This window comes from Panthera tigris, chromosome C1, assembly GCF_018350195.1.
Source record: "Panthera tigris isolate Pti1 chromosome C1, P.tigris_Pti1_mat1.1, whole genome shotgun sequence".
Classification (NCBI taxonomy): domain Eukaryota; kingdom Metazoa; phylum Chordata; class Mammalia; order Carnivora; family Felidae; genus Panthera; species Panthera tigris.
Window position 1 is genome coordinate 165,069,991 of NC_056667.1, and position 26,457 is coordinate 165,096,447.

Below are 26,457 nucleotides of genomic sequence, written 5' to 3' on the forward strand. Positions count from 1 at the left end.
GGGGATGTCTGAGCCCGCGCCTCGCTGCCCTCGAGCTCCACGCGGCGGCCGCCGTCCCGGCCTCTAAGGGCCGCCACGTCCCGGCGGCGCGCGCAGGCTGAGGGCGGCTCGGTGCCGGCGGGGTTGCCCGGGGAGGGCCCGGGCGGGCCGGGAGGGGCTGCCCAAGCTCCGCGCCTACCCCAGCACCGCGGCCGGCGCCCGGCCAGGAGGATGCGCGGCGCCGGGCTCTGAAGCATGGAGGGGGTTCTGTACAAGTGGACCAACTATCTCACAGGTCAGAGGGCTCGCGTGCTCCGAGGGCGGCCGGGAGAGGCCGGGTGCTTGGGCGGGTTTAGGGGGGAAGGCTGCGGAAAAGACCGTTCAGGGGCCCCTCCCTCTGCCTGGCCTGCGGTGACCCTCGCAGGGAACCGGCCCCTTCTGCTTCCGAGGCTAATCCCTAGCTGAGTCCCGTGTTAGATCTGGCGTCTGTAGGGGACCGTTCGAGACTGCGCACCTTCCTGAGGGTGGGAAGTGCGCTTGACCACTTCTTTGCCCCTGTAATAATACTTGTTTCCTCCTGTAGCTTCCGGAACAATTCCCAGTTACTCTGCCCGTGGTGCTGTCTCCATCCTTATTCACACTTAATTCGGCATTTTGCTAATAACTGAGTTGTCAGGGTATAGGAATAGAATGGACCTTGTAAGATCAAGATTTAATTTTAAGAAATCTTTTTTGTATTTCTTTTTAATTTCCTTAGCAACACGGTTTACTTTAAAAGTTCTCTCCTTGAAGTTGTTCAGCATAGAAAGCATGGTTTTCTGGGAAATCGTCCCCAGATAACCATTCTCTTAAGAGGTGGTTGTCAATGAGATATCTTTATATTTTGGAATTCAGGTAAGGGTGTGAGAAATAGTGGAAGACAGTGCAACACACACAAGTGGAAAAGGCAGGTCAGCATCACCCATGAAGTGGGTTGAAAGGAAAGACTCTGAAGAGCTTTGTGTTTCTGTAGAAATGAGAGGCCAGCAGGGAAGGGTCTTTTTCCATGACACCAACAGCCTGGCTTATTAAAAGAGACTTAATTCTGAGTTGCAGTCCCATCTCTGCCATCATCCAACAGTAAAGACTAGTCACTTACTCTCTCAAGATCTCAGTCTGGGAAGGCCAGGATGAGCAGTTAGTTTATCCTGAAGGGGTCTTCCAACTTCAGAATTCTATGATTTCACCACATTAGACGAAAGGAAATGAGTTTAAAATAAGATTAAATAACAATCATTTCTTGTTCCAGTGTAATAGGAAAATCTTGATTTGCTACCCATTTATTTACTCTGCTCAAAGTACTAAACCCCCGGGGCGCCTGGGTGGCTCAGTCGGTTAAGCGGCCGACTTTGGCTCGGGTCATGATCTCGCAGTCTGTGAGTTCGAGCCCCGCATCGGGCTCTGTGCTGACAGCTCAGAGCCTGGAGCCTGTTTCAATTCTGTGTCTCCCTCTCTCTGACCCTCCCCCATTCATGCTCTGTCTCTCTCTGTGTCAAAAATAAATAAACGTTAAAAAAAAAATTAAAAAAAAAAAAAGTACTGAACCCCTTTGTAAGTGCATAGTACACTCAACTTGTGTCCACCTGACCTTGTGCAAAATCTGCACATAAACTCTTTAAGGCATAAGCATTGAGCTACAGTTGCCCCTTCCTTCCTTCCCTCCTTTTTTTTTTTTTTTTGATTAATTGGAATGCTAAAGCCCAATTTATAGCAGCAAATGCTTTAACACTTGTATGCATGCGTGCTTTATTTTGCTCACATTAAAATGTCAGTTTGTTTCTGTAAATGATATGTTTTAGCAGGAAACATTTAAAAACGAGGTAAATATTTTTTCTTAAGCATTTCGTTTGGGCAGTTGTGAGAGCAGTTATGCTGTTTAGTTGAGATATGGTATTAACTTTAAAGACAGTAGTTTCTATGCTTTGATATGCAAATGATCATCTCATGGCACACATTCATAAGCATAGTGTCCACAGTGTCTTGGGAGGAACCACTTATGCCTGCAATAGAGCAATTGGTGATTACTGAGATGAGTCATAATTTATTCCTGGAGCATACTGTGGTCTTGGTGGCCATCTTTCTTATCTCCTCTGGCACTGAGCACTATAGCCACTTGTGCGCTTAACGCTTTTAGTCTTTGCAGAGCGTTTAAGTAAACTGCTAGTATGTGTTGTAGGAGTTTGCTGCAATGAAATCTTTTGTTTGGAAGAATTCAAATTTAAATTTGACTCAGTGGGATCCTGATTTTTAATTTTAGTACATCTTAGGTCAGAAGAATGAGCAGCTGTTTGTACTGGATGATCTTGAAGGAACCTTTCAGTTTCATGACAGTGTTCTTTGAGAATCCTTTGTAGAGAACAAGGATTTCAGTAACATTTGGTAGTTTGAGATAAAAAGAAAGTGTTTTTTTTTTTTAAAGAATGCCTATGCCTATCTTTTTCACAGATATAGCCCTCTGTTATATAAATGTGTGAATCAGTTAGAGATTGTTTTAATTAAATATTTCTTCAAAAATGTGTGTAGAGATAACTTTCTTATTTAATCATGGTCACCTTGCTACAAATTGTTTAAAAATTTTTTTTAAATGTTTATTTATTTTTGAGAGAGAGAGAGAGAGAGAGAGAGAGAGACAGAGTGCAAGTGGGGTAGGGGCAGAGAGAGAAGGGGACACAGAATCCGAAGCACGCTCCAGGCTCCAAACTGTTAGCCCAGAGCCTGACACGGAGCTGGAACTCACATACTGAGAGATTATGACCTGAGCCAAAGTTGGAGGCTTAACAGACAGACTGAGCCACCCAGGCACCCCTAAGTTGCTACAAATTCTAAATAAGTCATTTTGCTCATTATTTGTTTTAAAGAGATACTGAATCACAATAATATGGGCTTACAGAATCCCAATTTGTCTTATAGGCACATAGGACCTCGGGTGGTGTGGAGTGCACTTTTACCACCCTGCTTATAATTTGTTTGCCAAGGTGAATTAGTGTTTGGAAAGATAATGTTTTCATCATTTCTATGCATGCTGGTATACAAAATACTCTCATGGATATATTGCATATCTTTACTGTCATGGATAACATGCAATATCTCACTTTTCTGGTATTTAATCACTTGAGAAATACATTTTGTTTTAGCACCTGTTATGTGCCAGACACCATTCTAGGTGCTGGGAATGCAATGACAAACAAGATAAAGTTCATGTACCAAAAGAACTTACCTTTTAATTTGCTAGGCCTCATTAGGGGTATAGTGTTTCATAATAAGAATTTTCCAAGTATTTAAAACTTGTTTTAATTATTTTGGGTATCCGTCTTTCTGAACTGTATTATGACATTCCCTGTTGTGAAATTTAACCTTTTTATGATGACTCCGTGCTGTCATTTCAAAAGTATTACAGGAAAAGCCTTTGAGGAGATAAGTCCTGGGTCTTATCAGTGTGTAAGAATGATTCTCCCATCTGCCACTGTTCTGGCACTATTTGGCCCTTGAAAAACCGAACTGATTAAGCAGATAGTGGGCTACATCTAATGTGACCAGGCTGAATTATGATTTAATAGTTACAGAAAGAACAAGGACAGTCACACTGCCTTCAGTGAGGCACCCTGGTCATGGTCACTGTGTTATTAATCAGTGAACTGTTGTAAATCAGTAGCATGCTTGATAAGATTTTAGGGAACACTGAGTTTGGCTTGCAAGGGTGGCAGTTGAACTCTGAGGAAAGCCATCAACCTCATCCTCATCTTTGCCTGAGAGCCAAGTCTATGATAGTTGTGTAATCTAGTCACTGAATAAACACAAATGAAACGAATGATTGCAGTTTCTAGCATTTCGGCCGGAGTTGGGCAACAGCAGTACAAGGAGAGAGGTATTAGGGGGAATGCAGGCTCTCACTATAGTACGCATCTTCTGTGGAAGAGACTACATTCAGCACCCACTTGTGCAAGGGAATTTGCCTAGGCAACTTGTAAGAGATGGGAAAGTTGCATTGCAGAATTAGAGGGCTGAGTGGCACCTGGGAGGTCACCTTTTTCAATCCACTCATTTTTGAGACTGGGAATTTTTTATATTTATTAAAGTGAAAAGATTGGTTTCAGCTTATCTAAAGAGAATAAAGCGGGGGCTAGAATCCATGTCTTTTAACATTACATCAAAAACCCAACTCTGTTCCCTTCAGGAAAAGGGCAGTCATGTTGCATCCAGTATAGGTTATTATTGAGCATGAGTCTCATGGGTTGTTAATGAGAAGGTTGTGAACCAGATTAAAGGTATTACCCCCTATATTTATGCTGATCTATAGATTTCTCCAGAAATCTTTCCCAACAAAGTGGGATTGATGCAAGAACAATTTCGGCAAGACTTGGCCATTAGAAATTTCATTGTCAGGGGGCGCCTGGGTGGCTCAGTCGGTTGAGCGCCAACTTCGGCTCGGGTCACGATCTCGCGGTCCGTGAGTTCGAGCCCCGCATCGGGCCCCTGTGCTGACAGCTCAGAGCCCGGAGCCTGTTTCGGATTCTGTGTCTCCCTCTCTCTGACCCTCCCCCATTCATGCTCTGTCTCTCTCTGTCTCAAAAATAAATAAACGTTAAAAAAAAAAAAGTTAAAAAAAAAATTAAAAAAAAAAAGAAATTTCATTGTCAGAATGTCACCTTAGAGCCAAGAAAACATGGACGGCAAATTTTGAAGTCATACTTTTCTCTGTGATTAAAGTAATTTCTTACCAATCTTCTGTTATTTATAATCTTTGCAGGTTGGCAGCCACGTTGGTTTGTTTTAGATAATGGAATCCTGTCCTACTATGATTCACAAGATGATGTTTGCAAAGGGAGCAAAGGAAGTATAAAGATGGCAGTTTGTGAAATTAAAGGTAAGTGAGTGCATGGAATTAGAGAAATTTGAAGTTAGGTAAGGAAAGCATTCTTCACTACAATCCAAAAAGAGGAAAAAAAGCATTTCTAGTCAGGTAGGGATCTTCTAATGCTGTTTATTTCCTTAGCAATTAAGAGTGGCACTTAACATTGTTAAGCACAGTTGGGTTTTTTTTTTTTTTCCCCTCCTATTGAAACTCAAAATCTTAGGGTTAGTTTTCTAATTTGGACCTGAAAAACAATTTTTGTGGTTGCTACTTCAGCGTCCTTATGGAGTCCACAAGTGTTCTCTTTTATATGCATTATAAAATAAAGGTATTGCAAAGATAGGAAGCTGAGCTTTAAAGGTGATGAGGTGCGGGGCCTGGCTGGCTCAGTCAGTAGAACATGAGACTCTTGATCTCAGGATCATGAGTTCAAGCCCCACGTTGGGCATGGAGCTTATTTGAGGAAAAAAAAAAAAAGTTGAAGACTGTAGAGAGATGGGGCCTAAAGGTGCGGTGACGAGAATTGGAAGCAGGGGGCTAAGACTCTCTAGGAGCCGAAGCACCGGTCCCCTGGCTCGAGCCTCTTTTATTTTTTGCAGTTTGTCTGATAACAGCGAGCACATACAACATAGTATTTGGCATCTGGACAGGTCATGCACCTACAGTGTATTCCATACTGGGTCATGAGTACATCTAGCGCCAGACAAAACAGTCTTATCCCTGGCCTGGCGCCCATATGATGTCCTTCTGGAGAGATGAGCAGTCCCAGCAGCTTTCTCTTCCTTGCTTTCACTTCCTTGCTGCTCTGTCCCTTTCCTTCAGGACATTCTTACAGTGCCTCCATGCCTCCAGCTTCTTCTTCTCCAACAAAAGGTGATCAGGCAGGCTCTGCAGGGTTTTGCTAAATGAGTCAGTTTTGCTAAAACATGAAGTCAAAGGCATAAAACTCTGGTTCTTTGTTGAATCGGAGATCAGCTCTTCTGGGTGATAGAGATGTTTTCCTTTTCTTTCAAAAGAGAAGAACTAAAGCAATAGGTCATGCTGTAATTTTAATGAAAGAAGGTTTCATGGACCATTGATTCATTTGTATATGTGGTTGGGTTGTGTGGGGTGGAGGTAGGCAGGGGAGATCAGACAAAATGATAATGAAAAGTACTAAGTTCTTCAGAGAATTGAAGGAAAAACTAAAGCACTAGAGGAGCCAATATCAAGCACCTACAGGCCTTTTTCATTTCTCCTCTGTATCTTGAATACTTGTCCTTCATGATGGGTACTTCCTTTGACATGGTGAGCGCTTGGTCACAGCTGTCAAACACTTGAGAGTAATCTTAATGCTCTGTGCATTTTCTTATTTAGATTAAAGCAAAGCAGCAGCTAGTGCATTATCTTATATTTTCCAGGGCCGGATTGCTAGTTTGGTGTAGTTTTGTGGTAGTTCTTAGTACGATTTAGCTATGGAGACAAAATAGAATTTTTCTTTGCTGCACATCTAATTCTTCACATTCGTTTAGGGTTCTTTCCACAGCAGTGATTTATAACTTGGGGTAGATAAGTGTCATCCAGGGAGCTTTCTCCAAAATGCACATAGCTGCCATGTGATTGTAACATGCCCCCTTTAGCTGAGAATTAGTACTGTTCTAATGGAAGGAAGTCATGGCTATCTAAGATACAGAAACACTTCAGCCTAATGTATTGTTATTGCATCGTCCCTGAAATATGTGAGGCATAGTTTTGTTGTTTATCTTAGACAAAAGTACTGAAATGTATACCAATTAAGTATTGGCTTTCCAGGTACTCAGTTTTATGTATTTATTTTTAATTGCACCATCATCCCCCATAACTCTTTAGAACTCCTATTTTAGAATTGCCTTATAAACCAGTTTATAAATCACACAAGAAAAGCACAAAGTATGAGTTTTTATTTTTTTTTTAAATTGATGGTTTTATCTCATTTTATTCCCCAGATTTGATTCCAAATGATATTTGGTGAGAGTCAGAAATCAAACTACACAGTTCAAAGATTTGCCACCCTTGAGGATATTTAAAAGACTGTTAGTGGCAGAATCCTAAGGCACTTGTAAAATGTTTCAAGATGTGGCAGCATTTTTACTGTTGTTGTTTGTTTGAAGTAATCATTCTATTCAAGAATAAAATACAGAAAAGGGAGCAAATCTTAAATATTCAGTTTGAAGAATGTTTACAAAGTACACACACTTGTGTCACTATCAACCAGATTAAGAATTAGAATGTTGTCAGCCTTTCGGATACAGGGATATTGTCATGTTTCCTCAGCCATTAATCCCTTTAAAAAGTAACCATTAATTTGACTTTTATCACCATAGATAAATATTGCCTACTTTTGAATTTTTATAGATGGAATAAATCAGTATTTTCTTTTGTGTTGGCTCCTTTCACTCAACATTGTGAAATTCATCCATGTTGTTCTGTGTAATAGTAGTTCAATCATTCTTACTGATCTGTAGTATTTCTGATGTTATAAATATCCCACAACTTGCCTACTCAGTCTAGTATTGATGTGTATTTTTTTTGTTTTTTGTTTTTTGCTTTTTTCTATTTGGGATTATAATGAGTAAGTAAAGCTGCTATAAATATTCTTATTATATTTCTTTTGCTGAACATACATATGCATTTCTATTCAGTATATATCTGGAAGTGGAATGGAATTGCTGAGGCATTGATACTCATACTTTTAGCTTTAACAGAATTAAGGAGAACATTATTCTTGACACTTGCTAATAAGGCTGACTTTATTCAAGTCTCTCATGATAGGTATAGGGACTACTGCATTGGGGCTTTGTAGTAGGGGAGAGAGATTGGGCTCAACTCCAAAAATGATAAAGAAAAGTGGGAATTTGCAGCCAAGCAGTAGAGTGGGGGGATTGGTGGATGGAAAATTACTAAGAGGAAACATGAGGGATTAGGGGGCATTCTGGGTAAACAGATTCTTGCTGAAGGCAGGCCAGATATTACCTGGGGGATGTTGGGGCTAGAGGAATTTTTTTGGATATTGAAGGTAATCATATATTGAAGGTGGAGGATTCTGGCTAAACTGACTTAGCAGAGTTCTTACTAAGATTGGACTCTACAAGGACAGAGATGGAAGCCCAAGGTCGGGCATAGTCAAGCAGAGGGCTCAGAGGAGCCTGACTGAAGTTTGATCAAGGAGAGAATCTTTGTCACAGGTAATGCCAAACTGTTTACCAAAGTGGTTGTATCAGTTTATTCTTGAACTAGCAGAATATGAGTGTTCCAGTTGCTTTGCATCCTTGCCAAAACTTGCATTATCATTTTTAAAATTGTGAATATTTTTAGTGTATATGTTGGTATCTGATGGTGGTTTTAACTTGTATTTCTTCAATAACTAATGATGAATAGTTTTTCAGGTATTAATTAGCCATTTGAATGTCCTCTTCTTTTGAAGTGTCCTTTCTAGACTTTGGCCTAATTTCTAAATTGGGCTGTCATCTTTCATGTTGTTTGTGGGAAGTCCAAATGTGTGTGTGTGTGTGTGTGTGTGTGTGTGTATACATATATATATATATGTACACTATATATATATTCCAAATATATGTATATATATATTTTCCAAATATATGTTTATATGTATGTGTATATGTATATATATATATACATACATTCCAAATATATATATATATGTATATATATATATGTATATATATATATACATATATATATATATATATATATATGCACACACACACACACATGTTTGGACTTCCCACAACATGAAAGATGACAGCCCAATTTAGAAATTAGGCCAAAGACTAGAGATACATATATATTTTCCAAATATATATATATATATATATTTGTATATATATATGTGTGTATATTTATGTAGTTAGTCCAAATGAGTCTTTGTATTGTATCTTCTTCCACTTTGTAGGTTGCATTTTCTTTCTGTTAAAGGTATCTTTTGATAAGCAGAAGTTATTAATTTCAATAAAGTCCAGTTTTTCAATATTTTTAATTAGAACTTTTTATGTCCCGCTTAGGAAATCTTTTTTCTTCTTGAAGGCTTATTGTTTTACCTTTTATATTTAAGTCTGTATTAGGTCTGTGATTGACTTAAAATTTATTTTTATATATGGTATCAGCAGGGGTTAAGATTCATTTTTTTCTCATAGGGATATTCAGTTGACTGAGTATCAATTATTGAAAATATCAACCTTTCACCTACTGCACTGTAGGAACATCTTTGTCACAAAGCAAGTGACCATGTACATTGGGTCCTTTTCTGGACTGTCTTTTGTTTCATGGGACTATTTCTCTATCCTTGTGCCATTATCACACTGTCTAAATTTCTTTAGCTTTATACTTCTCAAGTATTTGATGGTCTAAGTCTTCTAACTTTGTTTTTTTTCAGGATTGTCTTGGCCATTATTGGCTCTTTGCATTTCCTTAACACATTTTAGAATCTGCTTGTAAATTTCCACAACTGTCTGCTGGAATTATGATTGGAATTATATTGAATCTATATATCAATTTGGGAAGAATAGTATTCTTGACAGTGTTGAGTCTTCTGATCTACTAACATGGTGTATTTGTATATTTAATTAGGTTTTTAATTTCAGTAATTTTTTACAGTTTTGCATATAGAGTTCTTGTCCATTTTATCTTGAGAACTTGATGTTTGGGGAGTCTTGTTCTTAAGTTTGTTGTCTTAGGTGACTACTTTGTAGGGGACACTCTTGGTTAATACATCAATTTTGGTATGTTTAAAAAGGAGTCATCTTATTTTCATTTGTAGCAGCATCATTGGCAATTAGAGCTTTGTTTTCTTTTAAGGTAGTTATTGATACTTTCACTAGTATTAACAAGCAGCAAAAAAAGTTACTCTTGGGGCCTTGGGATTTCAGTAATTTTATCCTGGCTTGGAAATCTTTGCACCCATCATTGATTGTTGCATGTTTGTATATTTCACTATCTACCTCTAAGAATGGCCTTTCTAAATAGAATAATAAGCTAGCAAAGCTTTTGTGGCACTTATTTGCCATAGTACATCTGGTCAATATTTTTGGTAATTAATCATGTAAATTAGGGCTTCTGCCAGACTTGCAGAGCCCCTGATAATTTGGCTCAACTCAGCTTGTCCATTTGTGAATATTATTACCATGTAATATAACACAAGGCTTTATTTACTCCTGATACCCTCAGTACATATTATGTTTATTTCCTCATCTAGGCCTTTTTTAATGCAGTTTTTCTCTTAACTAAATCCTACTATTGTCAAATCCTTCTTCATGAAGACTTATTTCCCACCTCCTCTCACCTTTCTCCCATCTTAATTACACATGAAGTCACTGTACCAAAGAGTTCATCATTTAGGTGTTTTGATTATTTTTGTTGTGTCAGTTTGTTTCCTTGGCTAAATTGTCAGCTCTGTTAGAGCAAAGACTCCTTTCTTTCTCCCTTTGTGTCTTCCCCCTCTACCAGCACTTCTCTGAGCTGAGTGAATACTTCTTGATTAAGGACAGTGTAACACAAATTTATTCTTACAACAAAGATTGAGGATTGGCTCAGTATAATTCTTGGTTAGTTTTCTTTTGTCAGAGTATCAAGGTGGGGGGTGGTTTAGGAGAGGAGGAGGAGGAGGGGGGTGGGAAAGAGGAAAGATCTCCAAAATACTCACACTTTCTAGGTGATTGTGATGTGCCCCTTAGTTGAGGGCTGCTGTTTTAATGGAAGGTGGCCATAGGTACCATTTATTCATTTATTTATTGTGTTGCTTCTGTATGCTAGGCACTATCCTAGGCTTGGAGGATACTAAGACGTAGAGTCTATTTTCAAAGAAATCAGTAAAAAAATGTGTGGTAAGTGTGACAGTGCGTGTGTATTTAAAGTAGTATAGGCAGCCCCAAGAGAGGGAGTTTTTAGTTTTCATTGCTGTTTTCTCTTCCTCTTGCCATCACCACTTTAGCACCTCTGCCAGCATGAGTAGATGTGAGAAGGTGGTTTTGAGGGTGCCACTAGATAGCCCTTTAGGGAAAGTCAATGCCTGTATCTTGAATCTCAGTTTCTTGTTGTAGGTGTCTGTAACATCTAATACTGCGTAAGAGTGATTGTTTGATTCTCCCCAAATTACTTAAGTTCATGACTGTATTTCTCCTGTGTTTATCATCATAGTCCATTCAGCAGACAACACAAGAATGGAATTAATCATTCCAGGAGAGCAGCATTTCTACATGAAGGCAGTGAATGCAGCTGAAAGACAGAGGTGGCTGGTTGCTCTGGGGAGCTCCAAAGCTTGTTTGACTGATACTAGGACTAAAAAAGAAAAAGGTAACTATACATTTTTCTTTGGTGGTGAGAATGTTTTCTTAAACATAAATGTTAATTGTCTTGTCTACTTTTAGGAAACTAGCCTCAAGAAATATCAGAAATGTAGATGAAGATTTACATGCATGACATTCATCATAGTAAAAAAACTTGTAAACAATGCAAAGATTTAAATTTAGGGGAATGGTTCAGTCACCTCTAGCCTGGAATAAGCTGCTATGTAGCCAGTAAAATGTTTACAAGGAATTTTAATAATGTGAGAAAATGCCCAGTGTTAAATGATAATTGTAGAAAAGCAGGATTCAAAATTACATATCCATTCATTGGCCAGCTCAGGAAAGATCTATGAAATCAGTCAAGTTGTTACCTTTGGAAAGGTAATTTGTGAGAAGGAGACTCACTTTTTATTGTATATACCCTTTGGTACCTTTGACTTTACCATGTTCATATATTGCTGACTCCAAAGGATTAAACAGAAATCAAAAGCAAAGTAAATAATTTATGGTATTAGTTCAACCGTATGCAGATACAGTGCAAAAATAATAAAATAATTTATGTCTTGGCAGTGAGTTTGCGGTTGTTTTGATTTTTCTTTTCTATATATTTTTTTTGATTTTCTGAAAGTTTTCATTGAGTGTATATTACTTTTTATAATTAAAAAATGATAGAAGTTATTTAGATTAGTGACAACGACTGAATTATGGGTATTGAAAAATGAAGGTCCTGAATTGAATTTATAATCCTTGAAAAACATATGAAAGAACATCATGCATAGAGTATGGCTACAGGTAGGATAAGAAGGAATGGAAATTCATAATAGCCAAAAGATAAAAACAACCCAAATGGACATAGACAAAGAAATAGGTGAACAAAATGTAGTATTATACATACAATGGAATATTATTCAGGCTTTAAAAGGAAGGGAATTGAGACACATGCTACAATGTGGGTGAATCTTAAAAGGTAAGTGAAATAAGCCAGTCACAAAAGGACAAATACTGTATGATTGTACTTACTAGCATACCTAGAGTAGTCAGAGTCACAGAGACAGAAAGTAGAGTAGTGGTTGAAGGGGCTAGGGTGTGGGCAAGAAGACAGAGTTCTGGAGATGGATGATGGTGTGGTGATTGTAGGACAATGTGAATGTACTTAATGTCACTGAACTATACACTTAAAAATGGTTAAAACAGTAAATTTCATTATATATTTTGCACTATAATTGAAAGAAAAGAGGGAATGGACTTAAATTTGAGTAGAACCTAATTTAGGTTAGGTCAAATAAGCAGATAGAGCTTGTTTGGTCCACTGTGGCCAGAGTTGCTTTGTGGCTAGTATCACTAGCCACTGACTAGTGGCTCAGGGAATATGGAAAAACGCCAGGATCTGCTACGTGTATTTTTCCTTACTTCTGCTGTTTATATTTCTAGTTTAGAATGAATTGAATGGTTAAGATTATGGCTGGATGTTTACTGTGTTTGGATGTATTAAATAAAAGAAAGGAAGCTCTTAATAAGACAATTATGAAAACAATATAATGTGAAAATGAAGTTATGAAAGGAACAGAAGAAAGCAGATGTTTAATACAATAGTTTTAATGACATAAAAATTAAAAACTTCTCTGCGTTAAAAGGTACAATAAAGAAAGCTGAAAGAGAGCAGATAGAACTGGAAACATAGTTGCAGTATATAGGACAGGGGAAAGATTGCTATCTTTAGTGGGTAAGAACTTTTATAGATTATTAATTTATATATTATTAAGAGAAAAACTGAACATCAAAATTGGAAAAATATGTAAAGGACAGAAAAGACAATTTACAAAAGAAGAAATATAAAGCACTTTTCAAATGAAGAATGAGCAATGGAATGGAAATGTCCTGTATAAAACATCCAGTGGTCATCATCTTGCATCTGGAAATTAATCTACCTAAGCTTCATGTCAGACATATGACTTCCATTTTTTCCCCAATTATTTGAAGAGAGGGTATTTCCTCAATATCCTTGTATCTGTTTCCAAGGGCCCACACCTCTTAAGCTATAGGTATTTATATCTATTCATATAGGTATTTATTATCTATTGCATTACTTTTAAATGATTCCATTTTGTTTTATTGCTGAAACAATATGAAAACAATCTGACTGAATGTTTATATATATTCCTTTCAGAGATAAGTGAAACCAGTGAATCTCTGAAAACCAAAATGTCTGAACTTCGTCTCTACTGTGACCTCCTAATGCAGCAAGTTCATACTATCCAAGAATTTGTTCACCATGATGAGAATCATTCACCTCCCAGTGTAGAGGTATACAAAGATGATCCCTTCATGTCTGATTATGCTTTGTAATACACTGGTGGGTGAGGTTCTTCTCATAAGGTGGCAGAGAAGCATTTTCAAAATGAGCTATTTTTAGCTCTTCTGGGCAATCCCTACTCCAGACGCTGGAAATCTCTAGGATCTTCTAGATTGTATCTGTGCAACCAGAGTAAAGCAGGAAGCAGCACACTGCCCCAGGGAATCAAGGCTTATTTAATCAAGGGAATCAGCCAATCTGATAATTTGGAGGTTGGGGTGGGGAAGAAGCATTCCAGGCTTTGTTCTCTGGGCTAGCTGTATGAATCATTGGACAGCTGCTCTTCTCTTTCTTTTTGTGACGAGGTCCCAGTTTCTATGACTCAGAGTTGATAACTTAGCTTTGTCAAATAACTTTTTAAAAAAGTCCTTCTCAGAACAGTAATGCAGTAATCAAATTTCGAATTTGTGGGACCTGGCTATGAAATAGGTTCACACTTTCTGATAAAGGAGGACCAGCAGGCCCTACTGTTCTCTGGGTGAAAAGCCAGCATGGTTCCCAGTCACCTTTTACCTAACTTAGGAGAAACGAGACAAGAAATGTTCCTACTTCTGTGGCCTTCTCCTGGTGGGGAACAATCTTATGTGAGGTCATATTTAGTTGTAGGTACATTAGACCCTCAGGGCACTCACTGTTTCACCACAAGCTCTCTGGAGGTGGGTGCCCTCACATTTGCTCCAGCGGCTCAGTGACAATATCAAGGACCTGGTCTTGCTCCAGCCTTCCACTCTGCCATTCTTGGTGTGTTGGATTTGCCCCCTTATGTGCACGGCCAAGGTCATACAGAGGCAGGAGGCAGTGGGGTAACCAGGGTGGAAAGAGACTTTCTTAACTTGCTGTCCTGGGCTTTTATCTGGGAACAAAAGTCCCAGAAACTCCTTAACAGACTTCTCATCTTTTTTTGTCTGGGTCAGTGGAAATTAAGAAATCTCAATATTTGACAGAGGGTCATGGAATAGCCATGAGTGGCTTCCACCAGTCTGTATTCATCCCCCAGGGTCAGGACACATTGCTGTCATTAAAAAAAAAAAAATGGAGTTTTTATTCTACCATGGAAGAAGTAGGAGAATGGGTTTGGAGTAGATGTGAATTGTGCTTGCCACTTAGTAATGCTCAGGGTGTTCTGCTGTGACCACCTTCAGAATTTTGACACTTAGAAAATTACTGTTTAGGTTAGGTTTATCTAAGATAAATTTTTGGATATAGTTTTTCAATATGATATTTGGTTTAAATGCAAAATTTATTTTTTCATGGAATCTAATTTCATACACTTTGCCTGATAGACAATTCTTATTCATATATTGCTTTAATTTTCTAAGGTAGTGTATTTTAAATAGATTTGCACGTAACCTAGTAAGGTGTCTGTTGTAGGTAATGTTTAGTTACGTGATTATAATGTGCTGCATGATTCCATATAATTGTGGTTGAATCTGTTCAACTCAGTGTGTAATTTTTCAGAACATGAATGAAGCCTCTTCTCTGCTTAGTGCCACATGTAATACATTCATCACAACGCTTGAGGAATGTGTGAAGATAGCGAATGCCAAGTTTAAACCTGAGATGTTTCAGCTGTCCCATCCGGATCCCTTGGTTTCCCCTGTGTCGCCTTCTCCTGTTCAAATGGTTGGAACTTGTTTTTCTTCCAGTGATGTTGCATTTTTGTTTTTGTTTTTGTTTTTAAGGATGGAAACTGGCAGTGGGAGGGAAATGGTCAACAGATAGAATATTCTGTATTGGAGCCTCTTAGCTCTGTGGGCTCAGCATGTGCCAAGGTCCTGTCCTTTTCCCTTGGAGGGACTGTGCCATTTACCCCAGAGTGCCAGAAATATATTATAATGCTCTGTGGGTGTTCTGACACAGAAAAGGTTGGGGACACTGCTCTACTTAGTAAAAACATCACAATGGGGTGATGTTTTACTCACAAAGGAATAAAATTAAGCAGATCTTTAAAGGAGTTTGACAGGGGTTTGAAAGAACATGTTACAGGGAAAACAGTATTTTATAGTCCATATTTGGACTTGAGCCCTCTGAGTAGGCAAGTTACTTAATTTCTCTGGACCTCATTTTCTTCATCTATAAAATAAAAGGTCTTCTCCATCAGCAGGTCATTGCAAAGGAGCTGATCTGTGTAATGCAGGTGCTTCATGTCAGTTTCTTTCCTTGTGATCGCTCTGAACGATTACCCTTTGCCAGGGGTGGTGAACTCCTTGTCCTTTCCAAGTTAATAAACTTGCCCAGGCAAGCTGTAGGGAACTCATAGGTGAGACAGAGTCTGATGAGACTTTACATTTCTTTCATCCAAGTGTTTTCGGGAGGCCTTTTATAGAAGGAACAATGCCACTTGGCTACTACTTTAGCAATTACCTGAAGGCATATTTGTTAGAAGAAGGAATTGGGTACAACTCATTCCGAGGTTCTCTTAACCACGCCAGCCAATTTAGTTATATGAGATTTAGTAAAGATTATTACCTATGTTTATTTAGATCATCATTTTCTTTTTAAAAAAAAATTTTTTTTTTTAATGTTTATTTATTTTTGAGAGAGACAGAGAAAGAATGCGAGTGGGTTTAGGGGCAGAGAGAGAGGGAGGCACAGAATCCAAAGCAGGCTCCAGGCTCTGAGCTGTCAGCACAGAGCCTGATGCGGAGCTTGAACTCACAAGCTGTGAGATCATGACCTGAGCCGAAGTCGGATGCTCAACCGACTGAGCCACCCAGGTGCCCCTAGATCATCGTTTTCTAATCAATGTATGATGGGCTAATAATGTCCTCTGAGACAGGTATACTATGAAAATGAGTTTTATGGGCAGATTAGTTTGGGAAGTTCTAAATGAATTTGGTCTGTCATTGGACATTTTAGAATCTCTTTTATGATAATGTGTATTATGAATCTCTGAGAAGGAGAGGTGGTGTGCATTGTTTCTGAAATTTATTTGACAAGTGAACCCTTCCTGTGTATTTTTAAATAACAGCTCTCAAGACTGTGGTGTTCAGTAGAACATTTTGACAATATTGCCTTATAACACAACTGTAGATACGTTATGAACTGTGAGATAACCTGTATGGTTGAATAACAAGAAAAGGTCTTTTGAGGTGGGTGTATATATAACACTGTGTTCCTGAAGTTGATATATAAGGTGTCAAATACAGACTTCACTACAAATACTACTATGTTTGACCTTATAGAATCAAATGCAATAAAGCCACCTCAAAACTGCCTGTTTTTGTACTGAATTTCTGAGGAAAATGCCTTCTGTTATAAATGCTCCATAGTCCAGAGAGGTCATATGTGTATTTTATGCATAAGAAGCAATGATAACTGTTACTTTTAAACCAAAACTTTTTATCAGTAGCAATGTTATAGGAAATCCAATAGGTTAATCTAAAAAATACTGGTTAGAGGCTGTTTATTTTTCCTTGCTTTGCCATTTTACTTCATACATAAAGCAAAAGTTGTGGCTTATGAGAATTAGTTCTGGAGACACAGATGGAAAAAAAGGTCAGTCTTTGTGGGAAAATATATATATTTTTAATAATATGAGTAAATGGGAAATAAACCTGAAAGATTTGAGAATTCTAAAACTATTTAAACTGATTGTTAAACTACTTTATGTAGCTAATATCACTGTGTCCCTCTTAGAATAAATTTGCATTCAGTCTTATTTCAGGTCATAATGGAAGTTCAGAAAATCATCATTTTGACTTCAGACTGAGTGATAATTGTAGTGGGGATATCATTGGATTAGTAATCCCAAAGGGAGTGACTTCTGTTAAAGGAGATGTTAATGTCCATTTGTATCTTAATGTCAATCATATTAGATGTTCTGGACTACAAAATGGGTTGGTCATATCTGTTATCATTTCAGCTGGGATTTCTCAGAGCTATTGTTGGCTTACGTTACAAATACAGCAGCCACTTATTTACATAACAGACTTTAGACTTGGACTGGTAAGACCCTTGAGCCCCTGCATGTAAATATAAAAGCAACCTGTAGTATACACTGTGCTTTTCTGCTACCTTGCTAAACATTGAAATAATCTGTTTTAATTGGTGGTCTCTTTCTATTTTTTTGGTGGAGTCATTGGATCTTTTAAATTGTGTTTAGTATTTGTCATATTTATTAACACTCTGCTCATTCAGGTTTTTTAATTTTTAAAATGTATTTTTTAGAGACTTATTTGAGACTTAGGGTTCTTCTGAGTTCTTAAAAGACTCAGATTATTAATGCTATCTTCCACAAAAACCACACTTTAGAACATCTGTATAACAGCTACCTGAATAGTGAATTATAAAGAGAAGCTTTGCTACCAGCCTCTTTTCCTGGCCTTTAAGAAAAAGAGAGAGGAAGATATTTATTAGAATACTTTCTGGCTTGCTAGATACTGCTTTAAATAGTATGATTTTTTTGGATTAGTTATATATTTTTAAAATATTTTTATATACATGCACTCACATATGCACACATATATATGATATATATATTATGTATATAATGTAAAATTTGGTTTTTAGTATTGAGAAAAGAATCTAGCATGTTTTTGATAGGTGTTGAGAAAGATTCCAATTAATGGTTATTAGGGACAAAGCTTGACATTGTGCTAATAGTGTTGCTTGAGTCTGTAAAAAATAAATATCTTGGCTAGTCATCTTTTTTTCGGAGTAAATTTGTGTTAATTATGATAATGATAATAAATTAGAGCTGTATTATTCTACTTCACATACTAATTATGCTTATATTATTTTAAATTTCTAGATGAAGCGTTCTGTCAGCCACCCTGGTTCTTGCAGTTCAGAGAGGTAAAATAATCTTTTGTTTTAACCAAGTACTCTCAGAAATTTACCTACTTAGGGAAATTCTTTGGGCCTTTAACGTGAAGTAGTGTGGAATGGAAACTCTTTGAGCAGAGCTTGGTTCTGATTTGCTCAGCATTATATCTCTTAGTTACTAGTTTAGGGCCTGGTCCTAGTAGGTAGTCAGTGAAGATAAAAATGAGTGGATGAATTAACCAGCAAGGTAAGCACCTTGCCGACTATTGTACCTTTTTTAGATGTTTGAAATTATATCAAATGATGGTAAAAAAAATCCAGTTTTGAGGTGAGCTTAGACTCACTTTACTACAGCTTTTTATAGTCACATATTCATGCTGATCTGTTGTTTAAGAATTAAAGATCTTACTGAAAAGAGAGAAAAACCAATTGATATTTTAAAGTATATATGCATATGAACACATTAAGACATTTGCCTTCTAGATAGATCTCACCAATATCCCAGGTTATTAAAATGTTCATTATCTTAGTAGATAATAGTCTTTCAAGTTGCCCTAGTTGTCATATTTGGTTCTTCGGAAAATGATGAAATTGTAGTGACATTAGCTTTATTTCTCTATGTCAAGAATAACTGCCGGGGCACCTGGGTGGCTCAGTCAGTTAAGTGTCCCGACTTTGAATCACATCATGATCTTGCAGTTCGTGGGATCCAGCCCCGCGTTGGTCTCTGTGCTGACAGCTTGGAGCCTGGAGCTTGCTTCAGATTCTGTGTCTCCCTCTCTCTCTCTGCCCCTCCCTCATTCTCTCTCTCTCTCTCGTTCTGTCTCTCTCAAAAATAAATAAACATTAAAAAAAAATTTTAAAAAAAAGAGTAAGTGCGGCACCTAGGTGGCCCCAGTTGGTTAAGCATCTGACTTTTGGTTTCTGCTCAGGTCATGATCTCACACTCATAAGTTTAAGACCCACGTCAGGCTCTGCACTGATAGTGTAGAGCCTGCTTGGGATATTCTCTCTTTTCCTCCCTCTCTGACCCTCATGCTCATGCTCTCTCAAAAAACAAAAAACAAACTAACAAAAATCTTAAAATAACTGTTAACTGAGCCCTTACTGTTGTTTTGTCACTGCCCCCCCCCCCCATGATTATGTAATCTGTGATTGGACTATTATGTGCACAGAGTCCAGTGATGAATATATGTATCCAGTCCTGTCAGGGAATAAAGAGTTTCACTAGCTGAATTTTCCAGAAAAACAGAAGCTTGATTCCTTTTATAAACTTTCATTTTTATGATAGAAATTTTTCTGAACTGTATTTTATCTTTTCTACCTAATTAGATAAAATATAATTAGAGTTAAAAAAATTTTTTTTTCGTAATGAATCAAGATTATCATTAAGAACAGTAATGTTGGGTTTTTATACAGTGGTAGTCAAGGTGCTGTTGAGTGGTGGTGGTTTATTTCTATATTAAATATTTTAGATTGACTTGTCTACTTTTCTGATTTTCTCGACGGTTTTTTAAAATAGTTTTTACGGCCTCCGTTTGCCACATTTATTTGTTCTTGCTGCTGTCAGTGAGTTGACCTCTAGCATGTTCCTAACCTACTTGCCCACCCCCTTCATTCTGCTGTTTTTGATGATATGGATTGACACTAGATTCATGCACTTGTGTAGGTCATAACTTCTAGTTTTCAAACATTTGTTAACCATCTGGTATATCTAATGTCTTGGTGGACCCTTCTCTATAAAAGAAGTTGCTTCATGGTTCCCCCTTTCCATTTAATTCAGCTCAGAGGCCATATTCTTCAGGTTACCGGCTGGATTGTGAATGATTTGACTTGCCTGTGGCGTGACCTTTGAAGGAGTCAAATGTTGCTAAAATAGAACTTTGGGCGTAAAAATAGTTCTCTTTCATTTGAATAAGTCATGTAAAACTCCAGGTAAGTTCAGGGTGTTATCATTTGTTTAAGGCCTTATGATGCAATGCTTTTTATTTAATTTGCAGGAATAGCCACTCTGTAAAAGAACCAATATCTACACTTCACCGACTCTCCCAGCGACGCCGAAGAACCTACTCAGATACAGACTCTTGTAATGATACTCCTCTTGAAGACCCAGACAGTAAGTTAAATGGGCCCTCTCTCTTTCTTTGGCTTATTCCCCCAAATTGTGGTGGGACTCTATGTGTGTTGTAGTCAATGAAGGACACTGACAGTGAACACTGTCTTTTCCCTTTGGATTAATTCCTTAATTCAGAGCCAGGCAAATAGCACACAATCAACAGAAGCTCATAATCTCCTCCTACAGACACCTTTATTATTAACTAAGAAGTGCTGAGTAACTGTGTAAATGCCATATCTTAGATTAATATGTATAACATCAAACTGTTTTCTTCCCACTATATTTTAGTAATCTCTTAGTAATGTTCTACTCCCACTATATTTACATTAAAAAAGCATTTTAGAACAAAGCATCAATTGTGGTTGGGATTCTAGGGGAAAATAAAGGCAAGTTCTGAGTGCAGAGAAAAAAAAAATCGGTATTATTACTTAAATAATTTGAAATGGCCAAGGAAAATAATTTTTTCTGGTGGTGGTGGTGAATTATGGTAGCATTTATTCCTATGCCCTTTTCTCCTTTTTTCTTTAAAGAGCAGCATCCTGTGATTGAATACTTTAGGCAAGGTTTTATGATTTAGGTTAAAATTTATTTTTCTCTTCCAAGAAAAAGCTTTGAAAATGTGTCAGAATGTCTAGTTAGACAGTAGTGACCATGATTTCCAGTGAACACAAATAGAGTCTTATTGTTACAGCTCTATTAATATACTTTTGCTTTTCAGGGTCTTTACTATTGCCCATGAAGCATGTGTGATGGAAATTACATAGAGTTCCTATTTGGGGGGCAGGTTGTGTTCCAGGAGTTTGTAAGTCTGTTGTTGGGAACAGATTTTATTTCCCTTGTGGAAATGGTGTGATAAGTGGTGTTTAGATTCTTTAGGTTGTCTAGAAGAGCTCAGCTAATTCACGTTGATTAAGATAGAATTGCTTCACTGAACCAGAAGGTTAAACAGGTTTAATTAGAGGAGAATGTAGAGTTCACGAAAATGGTGGAGGTTGGAGAGGGCCTACTGCCCATTTTCAGATTTTTAGGAGTTGATGGCATCTTTTTTTTTTTTAAGTCCATTTTCTTCACAGAACTATTTATTGACATAGAGGACTACTCTACACTCATTGCCATTTTTAACTCAAGTTGAGAAAATGGGTAAAAGAAATGAAGGAAGGAAAATGGGTGAGGGTGGGAAGGGGAAGGGAGAAAGTAACTTTCCTGGGCCAATTTAGTACAACTTGAAAGAGATAAGAGGAAGAGGGTTAGGGGTTAGGTGTGGGAAGAAAAATTACTGGGGGCAGGTAATGTATATTCTGATATACCTTGTTCTTTCTGCCTTGTATACATGACCCTTTTAATCTAGAGCCCATGAAAGAGCTCTATATGCTGCCTTGTACTTTTCTCTGGATGCTGCTCTTTTTTACTTTATGGGGATCATTTTCATTTGTGACAGTGAAAATAATTTTTTTAAAGCTAGCCATTTTTCTTTGCTTTCTTTTTAAGCACGCTGGTTTTGAATTTTTTTTTTTAGTGTATTTATTTATGAGAGACAGAGAGCAAGCTTGTGGGGGAGGGGCAGAAGGAGAGGGAGAGAGACAATCCCAAGCAAGCACCATGCTAAGTGCAGAGCCTGAAGCAGGGCTCAGTCTCATAATTGTGAGATTATGACCTGAGCCAAAAATCGAGGTGGATGCTTAACAGACTGAGCCAGCCAGGCACCCCTTAATTTTTTTTTTTTTTTTTTTTTAAGTAGGCTGCATGCCCAATGTGGGACTTGAACTCATGACCCTGAGATCAAGAGTCGCATGCCCTACCGACTGAGTCAGCCGGCACCCCTGGTTTTGAATTTTTGAAAACAATTTTTATAAGTTCTGAGTATGCATGCCTTATTCCATGTAGCATTCCCCTAGTTAGCTGCTAAGGAGTGTAACAAAAGTAGTCACACATATCTGCACAAACATACACACATGCATACATATTTATATACATACATGTGTCTCAGTTCTCTAGAACTTTTTTTAAATTGGGAAGTGTAGCCTAGGTCAGGAGTTTTATCCTTAGGTTTCCTTCTATTTATCCTAAAGTTTAGTGTCTCAGTTAGTTGACAGAGCAGAGACTGAATTCCTGTTCTTCTTTACAAAGTGCATGTTTTACAGTTGGGTGGTCTTAGTCCGAAGCCTTTATCCCCAAATATTCTTTTCCTTGAGAGATAAAACTGCTTCTATTATTTATTAACTGGATTTTTAAAAATTATAGAAGTAATAAATGTTTATGGTAAATTCAAATAAATATGTACATATAAAAGTGCAATTGTTTTGCAACAGGGCCATGCCAGTGCGTTTAACTGTATTCAGTCAGAACTGCAATGATAGTTCTGTCAGCTGCATTCCAAGTGGAGATATGGGACCTTTCAGTGTGAAATGCCTTGTCAGCTCTGCTCAGAAAGTCTTGTGGTAAAAAGAGCAAACCTGAATTAGTCCTAGTTCTGTTACCAGTTGGGTAATCTTGGGTTAGGCGTGTAACCTTTTTGGGTCTTTTTTTTTTTTTTTTTTTTTTTTTTAACCCTAGAACACAAGGAGGATACGGACAGCATTAAAACAAATCAGGCCTGAAAAGCAATAGTTAGCTTAAGAAAGACTACATTCAGTTCAGCACATGTTTATTGACTGCCCGTTACATGCCAACCGTGGTTCTAGCAGTGAACAAAACCGTCTCTGCTTCAGATAGCTTCATAAGTTATTTTGTTAACTCCGAAGCTTCTCCTTATGACTGCCAATCGTGGGAAAGTTAGATTTTTCTCTATTCAACAGTCAACCAAAAAATTAGTAGGAAACTGGAGGAATTTCATGTCCCTGAGTAGGAAATTTAAAATTGTTTTTTTCGTAGAGAACTGGAGTTATATTGATAGGCTGTTTAACCTTTTAATTTATCTCTGAATAGGACCTGTTCACTGTTCAAGAAAGACACTTAATGGAGATTTGGCATCAGCAACCATTCCTGAGGAAAGCAGACTTATGGCCAAAAAAAAATCTGAATCGGAAGATCCTCTTCCATCCTTCTCTTCCTGAGGAAATGGAAGTGTCCAACTTCCTCTAAGTATTGCTATGCAAAAGCTGCTGTAATTAAACTATGTTCTAGGGAGTAGTTTTTCCCTTAGGATTTCTCTGCACTTTATAGAATACTGTAAAACAAACAAACAAAAAAACAACCCACATACCTTTGAAGTGTATTTTATCTTTATATAGTTTATTTGCAAGAGTATTTTCCTAATAACTTCACAGTATGAATGTGCATCTTTTTTTTTTTTTTTTTTTTTTTAAACAAATGATGGTGTAACATTTTGACATCCATAAGGACAAATGTAGATATTTTTCTAAAAAACTGTGAGGGACTGACAGCTTAGTCAGGGTGTATTGTAGCTTATAAACATGAAATCTTATAAGGTTTCAGTTTGATAGACGTGTGATATATGTAACTTGTGCCATGGACCAAATGGTCACTTTACCCCAGCTGAAAATGAGTTACGATAGCAGCTTGATGGTGATTCTATTGTATTCTTTTAAGCAAAAGGAGACATTTAATATTCCAAATATTTTTAGCCCAAATACCGTGACACATTGAGGATTTTTTAAAAACCAGACTGTGCTGTCCTTCATATGTGAAGTTGACACTACTGATTTGTCAGTACCAAATGTTGGGTTAAAGTATTTAACTTTTATTTATTTATTTTTCTGTTGCATCAAAAAATGATTGCATCCTGACTTTTATGACCTACCAAATTTAAGATGTGTATACATTTGTTATTTACATTGTTCTAGAAAAGAGGTTAATGTTGTAGTGACCTTGCTCACTTACACCAGAGAAATAAACGCCTTTCAATGGAAGAGGATTTTAGTGCTTTTTTCCTAAAATAGACATTAAGCTGCTGTTGTAAGGTATTAATGTTTGCAGCTCTTTAGACTATCTAGAGACATTTTTTATTTATGACTATTTATACAAAAAAGGAATTCTGTCAAAGTGACCACTCTACATCACTTGAGAATGGCATTATTTAATTAAAGAACAAATAGCATTTTTTGGTAGTGCCTGTCCATACCTATTGTCAGTGTTTGCCTTGTAAACTGTTTTTTTAAAAAAATTCACTTTGGAGTGATGGTTTTGTCCAAGGTCTTGGATGAGGAGCACTTTAAAACAAACTGGTTTGGTGTTTTTAAGTTAATCACATGTTTAATAAATATATGGTTTTTGCATTCAAACGTATCATATAATACATTGTATTTTTTACATTGTTGATATTCTGTCTGATCTTTATCAAGTGCTATTAGTATTCTTCATTGCTTTGATTTTGTTTGTATATTTGGACCGCCTAGTGAATACACAAATGAGGCATATTTTTAGTTTTGTTGCCTATGAGCTTAGAATAGTGTGGCCTGTTTCACTTTAAATTTCTCTTGTAGGTTTATGTGGGAAGTTTTTTTAAACAGTTAATATTTGGTATTTACTTCACTAAAATAAATCTGTAATTGTAAGTTTAAAATGGACACAATCTAAATACATTAATATGCATTTAGATAAACTGTATGCTGCTTAAAAGTATTTGTGACTTTAAGTAGCACACAGGTCATTAGGCTAGATTAAGTGGAATTTTTCCATTCGTATGTTGTACTTCATATGTCGAATTTGAGAAAAGTTTAATAATGTAGTAAGTTTCATGTTGAGTGAGTAATCAGACTTTTTCCTTTTTTTTGTGGTAGTAAGAATTTGCATAGTGACTAGATAATGAAAGTCAAGGTGCTACTGATAGGGAGTTTTTCAGGTAGGTACTTTTTTTGAACCAGTAGGTTTATAATGAAAATACTATAACAAGCTTTTGAACTCATAGGAAACAAATCCATTTTTTTATTGCTTTATCCAAAAAGATGAGTTCCTGAACAGTTTTCTGTAAATATTTTTTAAAATAAAATGCTATCATTTCTGGTTTGTATCATTTTTTCCCCCTTGAAACAGGTGCTTTGAACAGGTGTGCCATATTCCTAAGTATGGCTTTTATTGTTACTGGGACCTGCTTTTTTCCCTTAGGAACCAACACATTTGTGAAATCATTTTTTTGGGAGGAGTATAAATGTATCTTGAATTCTATCTAGGTTTTGATTAGTGAATTGATAGCATGAAGCAATCGATAAAGCTTCAGTGAACCTTGCATTTTGAGGAGCCCTGTGTATGTTCAAGTGTGCCTGACTTTTCTGAATTTTAAGAAAAAGATAAACCAAATAAGAACAATCCTGTAAGAATTTTAGCTTGTCATAACTTTCTCTAATGTATAGGTAGTGGTTGTTCCTTTTTTGCTTTGTCTAGCTAGGCCTTGGGGTTATCGAGAAATTTGGAGACTGTTGGTATGTCATTGATCCTCTAACCAAAGCCAGTGCTTGCTTTTCTTTTCAAGTGCCTGATTTCCGTTGTGTGGGAATCCAGGCCTCCATGGTTAAAGTGACTTTGATGAGAATTGTTTTATAATTGGACTATTTTTGAATTCTCTTACATTACATTGAATTTATTGTATTACCTTCGATCAGGACAAGTTGAGAAATGGATGTTGTCACTTGAGCTTAAATTCTAGAGCAGGAGATAAAGTATCTTCATTTGATAGTCACCATGGAACCTTTAACCCTGAATTGTAGTTTTTCACTGTGTATTATTACACTTAGTATTTAGAAATCACCATTAAGATCTCAGGAAATATATCTTTGTAATATATTAATATTATACTGCTGTTAACACTAATTCCACATACATTATTATATCATTAATTTGGACTGTACCAATTCTTCACTTTTATTAAATGAAGTGCCTCCATGCCTGTCCTTTGAGCCTTGCTATTGCCACTTGGTACAGAGGGAGTGTTCTGGCCTGAAAGAAAGCCTGGTTAGACTGCAGGAGATCCTTCCAGGAGGTCTGTCTTTTAGTAGCCCAGGTGGGGCAAGGAAGTTGTAGCTGGTAGATAGGGTTTCCTTTTCATGTTTTTCCAGGTCCCCGGTTCTCCTTTCTTTGA

The 26,457-nt window shown here is 37.2% G+C and overlaps 1 protein-coding gene across 1 annotated transcript; it reads left to right on the forward strand.

Moving 5' to 3' along the window:
- The first annotated feature begins 131 nt into the window (after positions 1–131).
- PLEKHA3 (pleckstrin homology domain containing A3) lies at positions 132–26,457 on the forward strand. The gene is made up of 8 exons (XM_007083897.3): positions 132–274; positions 4,766–4,882; positions 11,039–11,194; positions 13,355–13,491; positions 14,999–15,163; positions 18,294–18,337; positions 20,308–20,423; positions 23,349–26,457. The coding sequence occupies exons 1-8, from the start codon at positions 235–237 to the stop codon at positions 23,474–23,476; spliced, it is 903 nt and encodes a 300-aa protein (XP_007083959.1). The 5' UTR covers positions 132–234; the 3' UTR covers positions 23,477–26,457.